General features: G+C 35.7%; 1 protein-coding gene across 1 annotated transcript in view; it reads left to right on the forward strand.

Annotated features, from left to right (window-relative positions):
* LOC111583312 (ephrin type-A receptor 7-like) overlaps positions 1-16996 on the forward strand; it is a 245918-nt gene that overhangs the window by 50799 nt on the left and 178123 nt on the right. The window contains exon 2 of the mRNA XM_055017862.1: positions 14892-14956. Within this exon, the coding sequence (XP_054873837.1) occupies positions 14892-14956 (65 nt within the window). The remainder of the gene's footprint in view (positions 1-14891; positions 14957-16996) is intronic.

Below are 16996 nucleotides of genomic sequence, written 5' to 3' on the forward strand. Positions count from 1 at the left end.
CAGGAGTCTTGGTGGCCTCCATCAGTAGAAGTACTTCAAGCTTTATTAAATATCATACTGCAGCTTAAAGAGGTGTTAAAAAGTGAAGTTCTTCCTTAGATGTGAAAAATGTCACTAAATCGATGGTTTTATGTAGTTTAGAGTCCTGTTAGATCATCAGATGAACATTTAGATCCAGTTTTAGGTCGTCTGTTTCCCTCCAGCGTCACTAAAGAGACGTCCTGCTTCTTTTAAATGTTAAAAATGTTGATTTTATAGAAACATCCACAGTTCAGATGGGAAAAAGCTGCCTCAAAAAGAAAGAATCTACAGACAGACGTTTAAAAGACTCAAACAGCAGATAGTGGTGGTTTACTGGAGATGTTTCTGGTTTACTGGTGGGATTCATGTCTGGTTTATGACACAGGGTTAGAGTTAGTAGGGTTAGAGGGTGTGTTTCCAGATGGTGGATTCCTATCCCAGCAGCAGCTAATAAGGATCCTCATTACTAATAATCTCTTCTGTGTCTTTTTTAATGAGAGTCGGTGATAATCTGAGCTGAACATGCAGTTTCTTGGTCACGTGTAGCGCTAAAGTTCATGACCTCTTCTGTTATGTAAGAAGGTTTAACGCTGCCTCGGTTAGCAGAACACGTATGCACATTCAGACATTTAGCGTGTCGCTGCTGCATGCAGAAATAAAGACTCACAGAAACACACGCAGAAACACACACAGAAACACACAGAGAAACACACGCAGAAACACACAGAGAAACACACACAGAAACACACAGAGAAACACACACAGAAACACAGAGAAACACACACAGAAATACACACAGAAACACACACAGAAACACACGCAGAAACACAGAGAAACACACACAGAAATACACAGAAGCACACACAAACACACACAGAAACACACACAGAAACACACAGAAACACACACAGAAACACACAGAAACACACAGAAACACACACAGAAATACACAAACATACACAGAAACACACAGAAACACACGCAGAAATACACAGTAACACACACACAAACACACGCAGAAACACACAGAGAAACACACGCAGAAACACACAGAGAAACACACACAGAAACACACAGAGAAACACACAGAAACACAGAGAAACACACACAGAAATACACACAGAAACACACACAGAAACACACAGAAACACACACAGAAACACACAGAAACACAGAGAAACACACACAGAAATACACACAGAAACACACACAGAAACACACACAGAAACACAGAGAAACACACACAGAAACACACAGAGAAACACACACAGAAACACACAGAGAAACACACACAGAAACACAGAGAAACACACACAGAAATACACACAGAAACACACACAGAAACACACGCAGAAACACAGAGAAACACACACAGAAATACACAGAAGCACACACAGAAACACACACAGAAACACACAGAAACACACACAGAAACACACAGAAACACAGAGAAACACACACAGAAATACACAAACATACACAGAAACACACAGAAACACACGCAGAAATACACAGAAACACACACACAAACATACACAGAAACACACGCAGAAATACACAGAAACACACAGAAACACAGAGAAACACACACAGAAATACACACAGAAAAACACACAGAAACACACGCAGAAACACACAGAGAAACACACAGAGAAACACACACAGAAACACACGCAGAAACACACAGAGAAACACACACAGAAACACACGCAGAAACACACAGAGAAACACACACAGAAACACACAGAGAAACACACACACAAACACAGAGAAACACACACAGAAATACACACAGAAACACACACAGAAACACACAGAAACACACGCAGAAATACACAGAAACACACACAGAAACACAGAGAAACACACGCAGAAATACACAGAAACACACACAGAAACACACAGAGAAACACACACAGAAACACACAGAAACACACAGAAATACACAGAAACACACACACAAACACACACAGAAACACACACAGAAACACAGAGAAACACACACAGAAATATACAAACATACACAGAAACACACAGAAACACACGCAGAAATACACAGAAACACACACAGAAACACAGAAACACACACAGAAACACAGAGAAACACACAGAAATACACAAACATACACAGAAACACACACAGAAACACAGAAACACACACAGAAACACAGAGAAACACACACAGAAATACACACAGAAAAACACACAGAAACACACGCAGAAACACACAGAGAAACACACAGAGAAACACACACAGAAACACACGCAGAAACACACAGAGAAACACACACAGAAACACACGCAGAAACACACAGAGAAACACACACAGAAACACACAGAGAAACACACACACAAACACAGAGAAACACACACAGAAATACACACAGAAACACACACAGAAACACACGCAGAAACACAGAGAAACACACACAGAAACACACGCAGAAACACACAGAGAAACACACACAGAAACACACAGAGAAACACACACACAAACACAGAGAAACACACACAGAAATACACACAGAAACACACACAGAAACACACACAGAAACACACAGAAACACACGCAGAAATACACAAACACACACAGAAACACAGAGAAACACACGCAGAAATACACAGAAACACACACAGAAACACACAGAGAAACACACACAGAAACACACAGAAACACACAGAAATACACAGAAACACACACACAAACACACACAGAAACACACACAGAAACACAGAGAAACACACACAGAAATATACAAACATACACAGAAACACACAGAAACACACGCAGAAATACACAGAAACACACACAGAAACACAGAAACACACACAGAAACACAGAGAAACACACAGAAATACACAAACATACACAGAAATACACAGAAACACAGAAATACAGTCGTCTGGTTATATAACAGACTGGACTTTATTAAAGACAAAATGTTTTTCTTCCTGCTTCAAGTCAAATTCAAGGATTGTTGTTTCACTAAAACCTCTTTTTGTTGACCTTGTTGTTGTTCAGAGGAAGGAAAATGTAGATTTTTATTAATTTACTTTAAGATGGGAGGAGAGTTAGGATGTGTGGAGTTAAAGGATTCGATGTTTAAAACCCGTTGCAACCAGTTAAAACTAGTTAAAATCAGTTACCACTAGTTAAAACCTTTTAAAAACCTGTTAAAACCAGTTACCACTAGTTAAAACCTGTTAAAAACCTGTTAAAACCAGTTACCACTAGTTAAAACCTTTTAAAAACCTGTTAAAACCAGTTACCACTAGTTAAAACCTTTTAAAAACCTGTTAAAACCAGTTACCACTAGTTAAAACCTGTTAAAAACCTGTTAAAACCAGTTACCACTAGTTAAAACCTTTTAAAAACCTGTTAAAACCAGTTACCACTAGTTAAAACCTGTTAAAAACCTGTTAAAACCAGTTAAAACTAGTTACAACCAGTTAAACATGCAGGTCAGTGTTTTGTGATGTTTAGTAAATCTTCCAGCAGCAGATTCTCAGTGAATGAATTCCTGCAGCTTCACTGACCCTAAAAGTCATTTATATGAGAATTATTTGGACTAAATTTACCTTTTTGAATCCAAATCTGCTGTTTTCTTTGCTCTTATCTCATTTTTCTTCTCTGTGGTTCATTTTTCTCTGTGATATAAAGTCTATGAAAACAGAACCACCACAGCAGAGAGAAAAGTTTGATTTCTTTGGTTATTTATTCTATAAAAACTTTAAAATCCTAAAACAAACATGGACCAGTTTGTCCACAGCTGTTATAAAACTGAAAAGGGTGAAATTAAGTCCTGGAGTTGTTTTATTCTTTATATTCTTCATTAGTTTCTGCAGTATTTTTCCATTTAAAATGACCACTTAAAAGGAAAAACATGCTTTAACGTTTCATTCGGCCAGGAAACTAAATTGAAGCTTAAAATTCAGATTTTTCATCAGTAATGTTTTATTCTACATCAACGAAATTCTGTGAATATTTTGCTTTTTGGATGAATTTTTATTCTCTTTCTGTTCGTCTCCTCGCTGTTTGCTGTAAACACTGCCTGCACTTCAACTGACATCCCATAATTATTGTTCTGTCACTGTTGGAGTCCCTGATGGATTCTTATTTACACTGATGACCGCAGAATTTTTAGTTTTTACAGAATCTTTTTAGCGGAAAGGGTTTATTTTTGGTGATTTTTAAAGGAGACACATAGAAGAAAAATCAGGTTTCAGGCTGAGAATTGTTGAGTTTTCTGGCTGAAGTACTGATGACAGATGAGTAGTTCAAAGACAGGATTGGATTAGGAAACTTCCTACAGTTTCTGGCTCTGACAAATGGTGGAATTTTGGTGATTTAAAAAAACAACAACTTACCGTTTAATACTGATGGTAGATTTTGGGCAAATAGTTTTTTTTTTTTTTGTCATTTTTAAAAATGAGGCATGTAAATTAATTTGGTTTAAAATCACATTTTCCAGCTCAGATTTGTTTATTTTTCCTGACTGAGTCTCAACCTGCAGAAGATGCATTCAATGACCTGCAGAAGATGCATTCAATGACCTCCAGAAAGGTGAAAACGAGGATTTTTTCAGGTTTTCCAGTTTCTGTCTCTGATAAATGGTGGGATTTTGGTGATTTTCTTGGTCCTGCTGCAGGTTTCTGGCTTCAGGTTTTAAAGAGACAAACTTGTGACTGATTCAGTCGATGGCATCTCTCCTTCTCTTTGTCTCGTTGTTTTATTCGTCTCTTTGTCTCTTTGCCTCTTTGTTTCTTCGTCTCGTTGTCTCTTCGTCTTTGTCTCATTGTTTCTTCATCTCTTTGTCTCTTTTCTGTCCATCTCTTCATATCTTCGTCTCTTTGTCTCTCCGACTCTTTGTCTCGTTGTCTCTTTGTCTCTTTGTGTCGCTTCTGTCCATCTCTTCATCTCTTCGTCTCTCCATCTCTTTGTCTCATTGTCTTTTCGACTCTGTCTCTTTGTCTCTTTGTGTCTCTTCTGTCCATCTCTTCATCTCTCCATCTCTTTGTCTCGTTGTCTCTTTGTTTCTTCGTCTCATTGTCTCTTCGTCTTTGTCTCATTGTTTCTTCATCTCTTTGTCTCTTTTCTGTCCATCTCTTCATATCTTCGTCTCTTTGTCTCTCCGACTCTTTGTCTCGTTGTCTCTTTGTCTCTTTGTGTCTCTTCTGTCCATCTCTTCATCTCTTCGTCTCTCCATCTCTTTGTCTCTTTGTCTCGTTGTCTCTTCGTCTTCTTGTGTCTCTTCCTTCCATCTCTTTGTCTCTTTGTCTTTCTGTCTCTTTGTCTCTCTTCTGTCCGTCTCTGAGTCCCTCCATCTTTGGTCTATTTCAGACTTTGTCTCCGTCGTTGTTTTGTCGTGTCTCCTCACCTTTAGAGCTTTCTATCGTGGTTGATTTCTTCGTGGAATAGTTCCACTTTTTCTTTTTTTATTTCTGATGCTTTCGTTCTTGAAGTGTTTCTAAGTTCGTTCTCCACTCGATCCGTCTCTTAAATAGTTTCTCCTGACGGTCCGCCGCTGCTTTAAATGTCTCCTGTCTTTGCTGGAACCTCGCTGAGATTCATCAGACTGAAGCTGAACCTGATCAAACATGCAGGAAACTCATGAATTCACAAAAAAATCTGACATTAAACACCCAGTTTTATTATGAATATCTTCAGTTGTGTTTAAGTCTGGTCCCTGCAGCGATGTAAGAAGCAGAAATCTTGAAAAACTGTAAAAATGGAAGCAAAGATGCCAAAAAAAAACATGTTAAAAACCCCAAAATGTCCAATAAACACAGTTATAAAGCAGTGTTCTTGCTGTAGTTCTGAAATAAAGCTGTTTCTAAACATCATTTATAAAACAAAAACCAGCTTTAAAATACTGAAGTTTCTCGATGATCACCTGAAGAATAAAATAAAAAAAAGTCTTTATTTCTGGAATTGGTTTTCCTTATTACAGGTTTTACTGGTTATTATCTCACAAAATTGACAAAAATATAAGTACAGAAAAATATGGTAAAAATATTATAATCTGTTAAAACAAAAAAAAAACTACATTTTAGTGTCATGAATCCATAAAATAAATTTTAAAATCCAGCTGAAAATCATAAATAGAGACGTTTAATGTGAACTTACAGCTGGAGAATAACAGAAAAGAACCATAAATACATTAAAATTTATAGAAAAATCTGATAAAATCCCTTCAGGACAGATTTATTTAGAATTTTTTACAGTCGACTTGTAAATTAATATTTTCTGAATGTTTATTTAAACTCTGTAATTCAACAAAACTGAAAAAAAATCAGTAAATTAAAAGTAAACTGATAAAAAAGATATATATACAGGCATAGAATATGACCTAAAAATAATTTTAATATATAAAATGTTGTATTAAAAATAAAAACAGCACAATCTGTGAATCAAAATAAAAATTTAAAAAATAAAATAAAATCTCTTTAAACGTTAAATGTTTGTAAAATAAATGATAAATAAACTCTTAAAATCTGTAAAATAACAAAAATTTGTTCAGAAAATTACAGCTAAAAATCATAGAAGAATATAAAATAAATTCACAGATGATCAGCTGGAGAATAATAGAAAATAAATACGTTAGAATTTATAGAAAAGTTTCCGCTAAAAAGCAGCAGAACTGAGAAAATCTGTCAAATTAATTCTTTTAAAGATGTTTTTAAAGGTGCATTTTTTGACTTGGATCCCAGTTTTCCATTAAATCCTGGTTCTCTGGTGTTTTATTGTTGTAATAAAAGCAGCTTCCTGTCCTCGCTGTTGATCTGAACCTTTAACTGAATAAAGCTCTTATTTCTCCTCCGTTTAGTCTGCAGCTTCCATCCTTTATCTTCTGGATTATTTTCTGTCTGTTCAAATTAGAATAAAAGTGTAGAACTTTTCCTCCTCGTCCTGCTCTTATTCTGACAGTTTTTCTTCCTGAAACTGGCTCAGTTTCTCTCAATGACTCTTTTCTCTGCTTCCCTGGAGCTGGAATCTCAGAAACCTCCACCTGGCTTCGTTCCATCCAGGTGTTCATTCAGATTCTGGAGCGTCGCTGCAGGAAAACAGGAGAAAACAAAGAAGGAATCAGAAACGTTCGGCTTCATGTTTTCTGTCGCAACTGATTCTCTTCTCTCTAGATTCACCAAAACAGCTGCAGAGAATCTTTAGTTCTGACTGAAACTCAGGATTTTAGCTGCATGTAAATCTGCACCGTTAGCTGCTTTACTAGAACCTTTTTTCTGTAAAACTGCATTTAAACCTGCAGGATTAAAACACCGTTAGCTGCTTCAGTAAAACCTTTTTTCTGTAAAACTGCACTAAACCTACAGGAGGATTAAAACCTTCACAGCTGTAAAACATTGTTAGCTCCTCTATTAAAACCTTCTCCTGCATTCAGAGCTCATCTTTAAAATATTTTTACTGCTGATGTTTGAGTTTCTTTTCAGAGTTGAGAAAAAGTAAAGAAAAATAATGATTTTTTTCTATTTTTCTTCATTTTTTCTCCATTTCCCACCTCTGAGAACGAACCCTAGTGAGAGCAGACAGAGGAAATAAACCTGTTTCTAATTCTGGAAGTTCATCTTTTATTTTCTGGTGATTATAAAAACAGCATCTTAATGCTTCACATTGATATTAAGGTTGAGGTTTAGTTCACGCTCTGGTTTTTATGTCTCCTCCTCGTCTGTTTCTTTAGCTTGTTTAGTTTTTCTGTGCGTTAAGCAGAAAACTCCATCCTTCCTGTGAGCTGATCCAGTCCATCCTAAAACCAGTAAACCCAGTAAACCCAGTAAACCAGCAGCCTGCAGGAGTTTCTGTGTTTTTCCTCTGGATCAAACCTCCAGCAGCTCTAAAGCCTTCCAGTCCTGCAGCTCATATCTGGAAGTTTTCCTTCGATCAGGACTTTATTGTTCTCAGTCCGTCCAGTTTAGTTCTAATAAATCTAATAAAACGTTTCTCCTCCATCTTCTCTGTTTCCACTGTTTTATCTACAAACCTCAGACCTAAAAGCAGAAATATTCAACTTAAAAATGCTGTTTTGTTCCTTGTTATTCAACAAATGAACAAAATATTTGCGTCTGAACTCCACAAAGATGCTTCATTTCTGTTAAACTCCTGGTTTTAGTTTGATTCTAGTCCGGATGCTTGTGGCTTTTAATGCCGCTGGCCCCGCCCCCTTCAGGAAGAAAGCTCTCTCTGTGATTGACAGATGAATGAATGTGTAAAAGCAGCCAGGTTTTGGTTCATGAAGACTCTCGTGTTTGATCCTGCAGCCGGTTTCTGTCATTTAGACAAACATTTTCAACAATCTGGACACATTTTCACTCCATTTTGGACACATTTTGCTGTTTTGGACATGTTTTTGAGCTATTGAGGACACTTTTTAATTTGAGACACATTTTTCAGTCTTTTTTTTTACAGGTTTCTGTTCACAGCTGCAGTCTGTTTTAAGTCATTTTGGACAAATGTTTCGTCATTTTGGACTAATTTCGACTCATTTCAGAGTCACGTTTCAGTGCTTCTGGACACGTTTGAAGTCATTGAGGACGAACTACTCAGAGACAACTGGTTAATTTACTGCTTCAGGAAAATTCTTATTTCAAACTTCCAACTTTCTAACAACCACAGAACTCATTAAATGGATTTTAGAGACATGAGACCTGAAATAATTCCCTTTGTGGGTCCAGACTTGTGTGACTGAAACGTTTAGCAGTTAAACCGCAGAGTTGTGTGATTCTGGACGGTTTTCTCTCCGCTAATGAGACTTTAATGGTTCTAAGGAGGGAAATGTTCTGGATGATGTTTAGTAGAACTTTATTGTGGTGTCGCTGCTTCTTTTAGATATTAAACACACAGAGGTTCTGGTTCTGCCTGTGATTCTTTCTGCATCTCTGCTGATTATTTATGTGGACTTTTCAGAATACTTCTGTTTGTTCTTCTGTCCTCTGTGAGACTCTAAAGCAGAGAGTTTCCTTGCTGACAGATCGTCTTCACGCTGCTCTAGAAGGAATCAAATCTGTTGAGAGGTTTCAGTGTTTTCCTGTCCGTCTCTCTGCTTCTCGTTTCTCCGTCTTTCCTCTGAAATCTGAACCTGAACGCCGCCGTCGATGAATCTCTGCTCCTGTTTGGTCCTTGAGCTTCTGCTGAACGATGAATTAAAACCCGACAGAGGAGGAGGAAGAGGAGGAAGAACATGAAGGAGACATTAACACTTCAGATGCACTTTTAATGAAAGCACTAAACAAAGAAGGAGGAGAATAAAAATTCTTTAAAACCTGAAGCTGCTGCTCTAAACTAAGGAATAACAGGAACTAAATCTCCTGTTTCAAGTCAAAGATCTTTTCTTTCCGTCATGCAGCTTAAAAAAAGCCTGATTGATCCAGTTAATGTCTCAGGTTCCTTCTGGAGAGCCGCGATGAGTCGACATTTTACTGCTTCTGATGCAGAAAAGTCAGAGTTGATCCGTTATTCTGGAGGTTTCAGGAAGACAGACCTACAGCGCCATTATTAAAGCTTCATTTAGTCGAATCAAAGTTTAAATCAACATTTTCCAAGTTTCCACCAGAGTTAAAGGAGAAAAAGAATAAAGAGGAGAATGAATTTTTCTGGAAGTTCAGAGAATAAACCAACATTTCTGACAGATCGAAAGGTACAGAATGATCCTAACCATTTATTTAAATCCTTCATTTCACTTTCAGTCGCTAAACTCCTGGTTTAACCTCAGAACCGACAACCGGCTGGAGAGAGGATCAGGTTTACTGTAGTAAATTTACACCATTTTACACAAAATAAACTGTGAAAACTGATTTCAACTCTACAGCAGCCATTAAACTGAGATACTTTTGGTTTTAGTCTGGAAATAACAACAAATGTCAGCTAAAAATCAGGATATTTCATAAAAGTCACTTCATTCTATGTGTGTCTTTTAAAAAACTGCATGAAATAAACTGTCTGCATGAACTGAATTCTGTAAAAAACTAAACAAATCTGAGCTTTTTGGTGGAAATGTAAAAGGTAGAAAAAACTCAGCTGCAACTAAAAGTCTCAAAACTAACATTCAGGAACTTTTCAGATGAACTGCAGGCAGTGTTTGTACACAAAGATATATATTTTTTAAACTAGCAAATTTGTGTTATCAGAATAAAAACTGTAAAACAGCAACAACAGTCAGATTTTCAACTCCATGTGGGAAAAAAAAAAACAAATCCCAGCTAAAAATCAAGATATTTCATAAAAATCACTTTATTCTGTATGTGTCCTTTAAAATGTAGCATAAAATGAAGCATTTTAGCAAGATTCTGTTGAAAACAAAATACTACCTTTCAGGATTCGTGTCTGTTCCTTCTTGATGTTAAAATGTTCTCCTGTCAACGTTTGGTCTGCTGCATGTCATAATAACAATAATAATAATAGTAATAATAATGATAATTCATGTCCTGAATGAGACTGAAAATGATCCTCATAGTGTCCTGATGACGGTTTTTACCACTAAATCACACTTTATTCTGTCCTTCAGTCTTTGAGGAAGGAAGAACTTTTCTTTCTTTTTATTTCTCTAACTTTTCTTCTCTTCGTCGACTCTTCCTTCACCTCTTCTTTAACTTCCTCATCTTTCTGTCTCCATTATTCTCATTCCAGGACTTCATGAGTCTCTCAGAGCCGCTGATCCTCGTCTTTTATTTTCATCTTCTTTCTGTCTCTTTAGTGTCTTTTCTTTTCTTCTTCTTTCCATCTCTTTAGTGTCCCTTTCTTTTATTTGCTTCTTCTTTCCAACTCTTTCTTCCCTCCGTCTCCTTCCTGTCCTCTGCAGCTCTAATCTCCTCCCAGAGCTTCTCGTTTATCAGCGAGCAGCAGCATCCCGCTGGTTTTAACCCAAAAACAGCGACAACCACGTTAAGAGCTGGAGGAGGATCTGTTTCTGCTTCTCCAAACCTCCAGAGTCAAGTTTCTTTTTCAAAATAAAACCCAAAGAAGAAGTTTTCAGACTTCAGAGCAGCTAATGAAGCTGTTATGTAACCGGCTGTGATCGTCTCGGCTTCAAATGGAAGAAAAATAAAAGAGAATCTAACAGGAGACGATTTTATTAGACGACTTCAAAAGAATCTGGTCTTAAATAAAATGAGTCCATTTATCAGAGACAGGAAATAATCCAGGAAATAACGACTGATGGGGACAAATAACGGCACTTTTCTCTGATATAATATCAAACGTAGATTTTTTATATTATTAACTGGAGTAATTCTGGATTTTTTGGTGAAAGTTTTCAGGTTCTGAGCTCAAGTCGAAGTTTTGGCTCTAAAGTGGAAAATATTTTAATTCTTGTTTCATCTCAGGAATATTTTCTTAATTAATGTTTGAAAATTACAAAACGCTTGTTTTAATTTTGCTTCTACAAAATGAGAACCAAACAGAATACGGTTCTTGTCTAATTTCTGCTGCAAATAATCTACAAACAGAAATAAAATGAGTCCATTTATCAAAGAAAGAATCCTCAGAGTTTGAACTTCCTGATGGTCCCTGAACTCCTCATCAGTCAGAAACCTGAAAAAATCTGGAGTTTAAATGTTCAAACATCTGGTTTTAGTGTTGGAGCTGAAGTCCTGCCTCTTTGCTCAATATTCTGTCTTTATAAAATAATATTATCATCACATTATTATTAGATTATTTTTATTTGTTTTTATTATGATTTAGTTTATCTTTTCTGACAAAATGACAGCTTTCATCAAAAACAGCAAAAATAGCTGAATGAAAGTTTAGAAATCTAAGATTTCATCAAAAATCACTTCACTAAACGTCCACATTTTTTTAAAAAAAAGCAAAATATCTGTTGTTAACTTTCAGGAGATTCTGTAAAAATCTAAATCTTCTGCAGACCTCAGAGCAGCTGTAAAATCTTCAGAGACTCGACTTCAACCAACAAACATGAAACTAAAGTTCAGGAAGTTTTCAGTTGAACTGCAGGACGTGTTTTTACAGAGCACAGAGGATAAATAAATAGAAATAACTGCTAAATGTGCTTCCAGTATCATAAACTTTCTATACTGCGGAGCCTCCAGGGTTTGTTTCAGTATTTTATCACCTCTTAGAAACATGTTTTGCCTATTTCAAGATTTTTCCTTTTTTTTTAGATTAAAAAACAAAGAAGTTTGACTTTTGTTTTCTCTTCTCTGAGGTTTCTGTCATTCTGAGTCCCCCAGGAGACGTTTCTGGTTCTCCTTCTTCGTGTCGTTCTGTTTGAGCTGCAGCTTTTCTGTCTCCGTTCTGCTGTTGAGACCAAACATCCGTCACGTCGCAGCAGCGCTCAGATCAGATCAGCAGACCGGTTCAGGTCTCAAGGACTCGGTCTGCAGCTCGTCGATGGTCCTTCACAGAGGCTCAAAGTTGAAGCAGAAATAAAAGTTCAACTTTGAAGGAGGTCAGATCTGAGCAGTTTATTCTTTGTTTGGAGTCTGAGAGTTTCACAGCTTTAATCAGAATCCTGCAGCAGCTCCTCCAGATGTCAGAGCAGATGTTGGTCTTCTGGCAGAGATTCAGAGAAATGTTCAGATGATGGAGACGACAGCCAGAGAACTGCTGGGTTCAGTTTAAACTGGAGAACTCCATTACTCCTTCTGACAGGCAGGAATGGAGGAAACGTTTTTAAAAATGAATTTCTGTGTTTTAATTTCTGCTCTATAGTTAAATAAATATATGATCCTTGTTTTAAAGAGGAACTCTGTAGTTTAAAAAGTCTTTATTGGTTTTTCTCCAGTAAATAAACTGTAAATGCTCAATAAATCCATAAAATAAGTGAAGAAAACAACTCCAGCAGGTCAGTATCCAGACTTTGTCTTTAATTTAAAACAAATTAAATTTACTTTTACAAATTTGAAGTTTTCAAAAATCTTATTTTTTGCTGCTAACTGATTTTATTTTTTATTTTTGACTCAGGAATTCAGTTTGAGGACTTCCTTTGGACTTAAAATTGTGAATTTTACTTACAGATTTCTTTTTTATGATTCTAAATGATTTAGTTCTAAACTTGGCAGATTGTGAAGAACACAGAATTTTCTGTTTTTTGCAGATTCTAGTCAAACACTTTATTTTTTTCATCTTTTAGATGTGACATGCAGAATAAAGAGGTTCAGATGAAATATCCAGATATTACAGAGATTTGGTTCATTTTCCTGATTGAAAGGTGAGTCACTGACGAGTAGTTCAAAATCTGAAAACATTTAAAGTTCTACATAATGTGCATCTAGTTTATAGATATGTTTACTAATTTTACATCACTGGTGTCACATTAAAACCTAAGGAAACATTTTTAGGTCATTTTAGCTCCAGTCTGAAGCTGTCTGTGTGCTGAAACCAGGATCCGGTTCTCTGTCCATGGTGCTGAAACCAGGATCCGGTTCTCTGTCCATGGTGCTGAAACCAGGATCCGGTTCTCTGTCCGTGGTGCTGAAACAGGATCAGGTTCTCTGTCCATGGTGCTGAAACAGGATCAGGTTCTCTGTCCATGGTGCTGAACATAAACTGAAAAGAAAATTGAGAATCAGATGCTTTTTCTATTTTTACACTTTCCTTCTAAGTTAAATGATTCAGTTTTGGCTTTTGCTTTTTGTTGGTTGATTTTGGGGTTCAGACAATGAAGTGCAATAAAATAACTAAAAGTAGAAATAATTTAAAATAAGATTTTCAGCTTTAAACATCTAAAAGGTACCTAAAAACTACTGCTGTTAGATAAATACAGTGGAGTAAACTGTTGTTAAGCTTTGTGAGCTTCAATTTATTGAAGTTTATTTGGTTTATTTTCTACTTTATCATAGATTTTATCTCTTACATTGTTTTCATTTCTCATCTATTGTCTTTTTCTGCTGCGTTAATCAGTCGGTTTTAATTTTTTAAAAATCTGTGTGAAGTTTATTCAACTTGTCTTTGCTGTTTCTGATTTAATTTTTTATTCAATGTTTTATTTAGTGTAATTTTTTTAACATATTTTTAACCACATTACACGACATGTGAGATAAGGTGCTGTAGAAACAGACTTGCTTAAGAAACAGAAATACAAGTTTAAGCAGCAGAATATGGAAATATTCAAAGTACTACATAACGTGCATCTAGTTTATAGATATGTTTACTAATTTTACATCATTGGTGTCACATTAAAACCTCAGGAAACATTTTTAGATCATTTTAGCTCCAGTCTGAAGCTGTCCGTGGTGCTGAAACCAGGATCCGATTCTCTGTCCGTGGTGCTGAAACCAGGAAGCAGTTCTCTGTCCGTGGTGCTGAAACCAGGATCCAGTTCTCTGTCCGTGGTGCTGAAACCAGGAAGCAGTTCTCTGTCCATGGTGCTGAAACCAGGAAGCAGTTCTCTGTCCGTGGTGCTGAAACCAGGATCCGGTTCTCTGTCTGTGGTGCTGAACAGAACTTTTCATCGGTTCTGAACGGAAACTTTGAGGCGTTGCGTCTCCGCTGCTCTTTAAATCTCTCTCTGTTGAATCTCTCCTGTTCTTTAAACTTCTCTCTGTTGAATCTCTCCTGTTCTTTAAGTTTCTCTTTGTAGAATCTTTCTTAAAACTTCTCTCTGTTGAGTGTCGGCTGCCTCGTGTCGTTTTCGGTCTCCTGTGGGTTTTTTTTCTCGGCTGACGGAGACTCTTTGTTCAGCTTGAGTCGTCCACAGATGGTATTAATGCGTTTATCAAAGGCTCCTTCTGACACTCTGCCTCGGCGTTAATGGCTTCCTTTCATTGTTCCGGCGTCACGTTGCTCTGCAGGCCTGTGAATTTAACACATTCTTTCCTCTTCAGCTGATTTTTGACTCATTTATTCATCAAGATGAAATAATGTGAATCAGCTTCTGAACTTTCTCTTCTTCTTCTTCCAGTTGTGTTGCTGAACTCTAAAGAGACTCAGGCGGAGCTCGGCTGGACGTCGTTTCCCCCCAACGGAGTGAGTCGCTTTAGATTCTCTTCATCTGCGCAGTTTTTCATTTGGTTTTACACTCGAAGAAACAACATTCTGGCTGCTTATTAGCCAGACTTTCTCCTGGAATTTTATAGAAATACGCAGCAGGTTCACAGCAAAACAGAACAAAATTGATTCAGATTCAGAAAATTGATAACATTTTTAGACTTTGTAGACTTTGTAGTTAAATAACATTCTGTAATAAAAAAAAAAGATGTTTACTATGATTTTAATGGTGCATCTGCAGTTTATAAACTCTAAATTTTAAATAAATGCACAAAGAACAATAAAAAAAAATACTTCCATCTTAGGAAATTAAAATTTTCTCAGGGCGTCCATGGTAAAAATAAAAAAAAGTTTTCTTTATTTAATGACTATTTTGTAATATTAAAAAATAAAATATTATAATTTATTGGTATATCTTTAGTAGTAAATAGGGTCTTTTTACACCATAAAAGACTGTAAATGTTAAATAAATGCAAAAGATAATAATTATATAAAAATACAAAAAATTTAAAGTAAAATTCTAAAAACACTTTTAATAACCAGTATGTCCAAAACAAAAGTCTTATTTAATTACTTATTTAATTACTGATCTATAACAATGTAAATAATTAAAAATAAAATTTGCTATTAATCAAGAGTGTATCTTTAGAAATAAATAGGACATTTATTAAATGGAATCTTTACAGTATAAAAAAAGTAAAAATAAAAGAGATAATAATTATCTGAAAAATACAAAAAATAAAATAAAATTTTTTTAATAACCAGTGTGTCCAAAAGAAAAAATATTTTCTGTATTTGTTTATTTTAATGATGATTTTATAGTTTAAAAATTCTGATGTTTTCCTGTTGCTGATGCTTCATCAAAATAAATAAATAAATAAATAAATGCTTGTAGTTTTTTAATTAGTAAAATTATTGATATTTTCCTCCATCATATCAACTGTTAATTAAATCATCTATCAATATCTTCATCCAGACTTTGTCCTGTAGTTAAAAAAACTAAACATTTTCTGTAAAGTTCTGTTCTACCTGCTGCAAATAAACAATATTCTACCTAAAGGTCTAAAAATTCAATTTAAATCCATGTAAATCCAATTGATAATCTTGTTCTCTTTAAATTCATCCAGCTATTTATTCAGGTGTAGAAACTTCACACTTGAAGAACACCTGAGATTTCTGTTAGAATAAATTCAGCATCACAGAGTTTATTAAAGTAGAGATAAATCTGACGTTAAACGTCCTCCAGGATTCACTGAAGACAAACCGCACAGTTTATTTTTATATTATTTTATTGTTTATTTATTTACAAACTTGTCTGTTTGTCTTCTGTAGGTGAGAGGAGCAGATATCGGTTCTTTACCTTCACTCTGTTTAGTTTCTCTGTTACATAAATTATAAATTAGTGAAGTTTTTGCTTTTATTAGATGTTTTCCTGGCTGAAGGTGAATCAGAAACTCAAACGTAACAGATTCTCAAGGCGCTGCATCGAGCTAGGATCTGCTCTTAATAAAAAAAAATCTGTTTTCTGAGCTCCTGCTCCTCAAATAATGAAAGGAAAATCACCTAAAAAAGACGTGTTACCTTTAAATGTTCACCAAAAATACATCATTTATCAGAAAGGCTGAAAACACAGAATCCTCAGATTTCCTACGTTACTATAGTCTTTGAACTCCCCATCTCAGACACTTTCATCTAAACCACTTTATTCTACATTTAAAAATTCAACCAAATTAAACGTTTTAAATTGACCACAATCTTTAAAAACACTAGAAATTCCATGTTCCTCATAGTAAACATGAATTCATCAATGACTCAGCTGAGACTAAATCTCTTGTAACAAATCTTCAGGGACTTTTCGGCTGAACTGACGGAAGCGTTTATCCTTTAAATCACAAAACCTGCAGCTGGGTTCAAGATTCATGTTAACGTTATTCAGAATCACCAGAATTACTCCATTTAACAGAGAAAGAATCTGGAAAAATGGGAATAAATGGTTGGATTTTTTACTTTTTCATCATC

Source organism: Amphiprion ocellaris, chromosome 15, assembly GCF_022539595.1.
Source record: "Amphiprion ocellaris isolate individual 3 ecotype Okinawa chromosome 15, ASM2253959v1, whole genome shotgun sequence".
Taxonomy (NCBI): Eukaryota; Metazoa; Chordata; class Actinopteri; family Pomacentridae; genus Amphiprion; species Amphiprion ocellaris.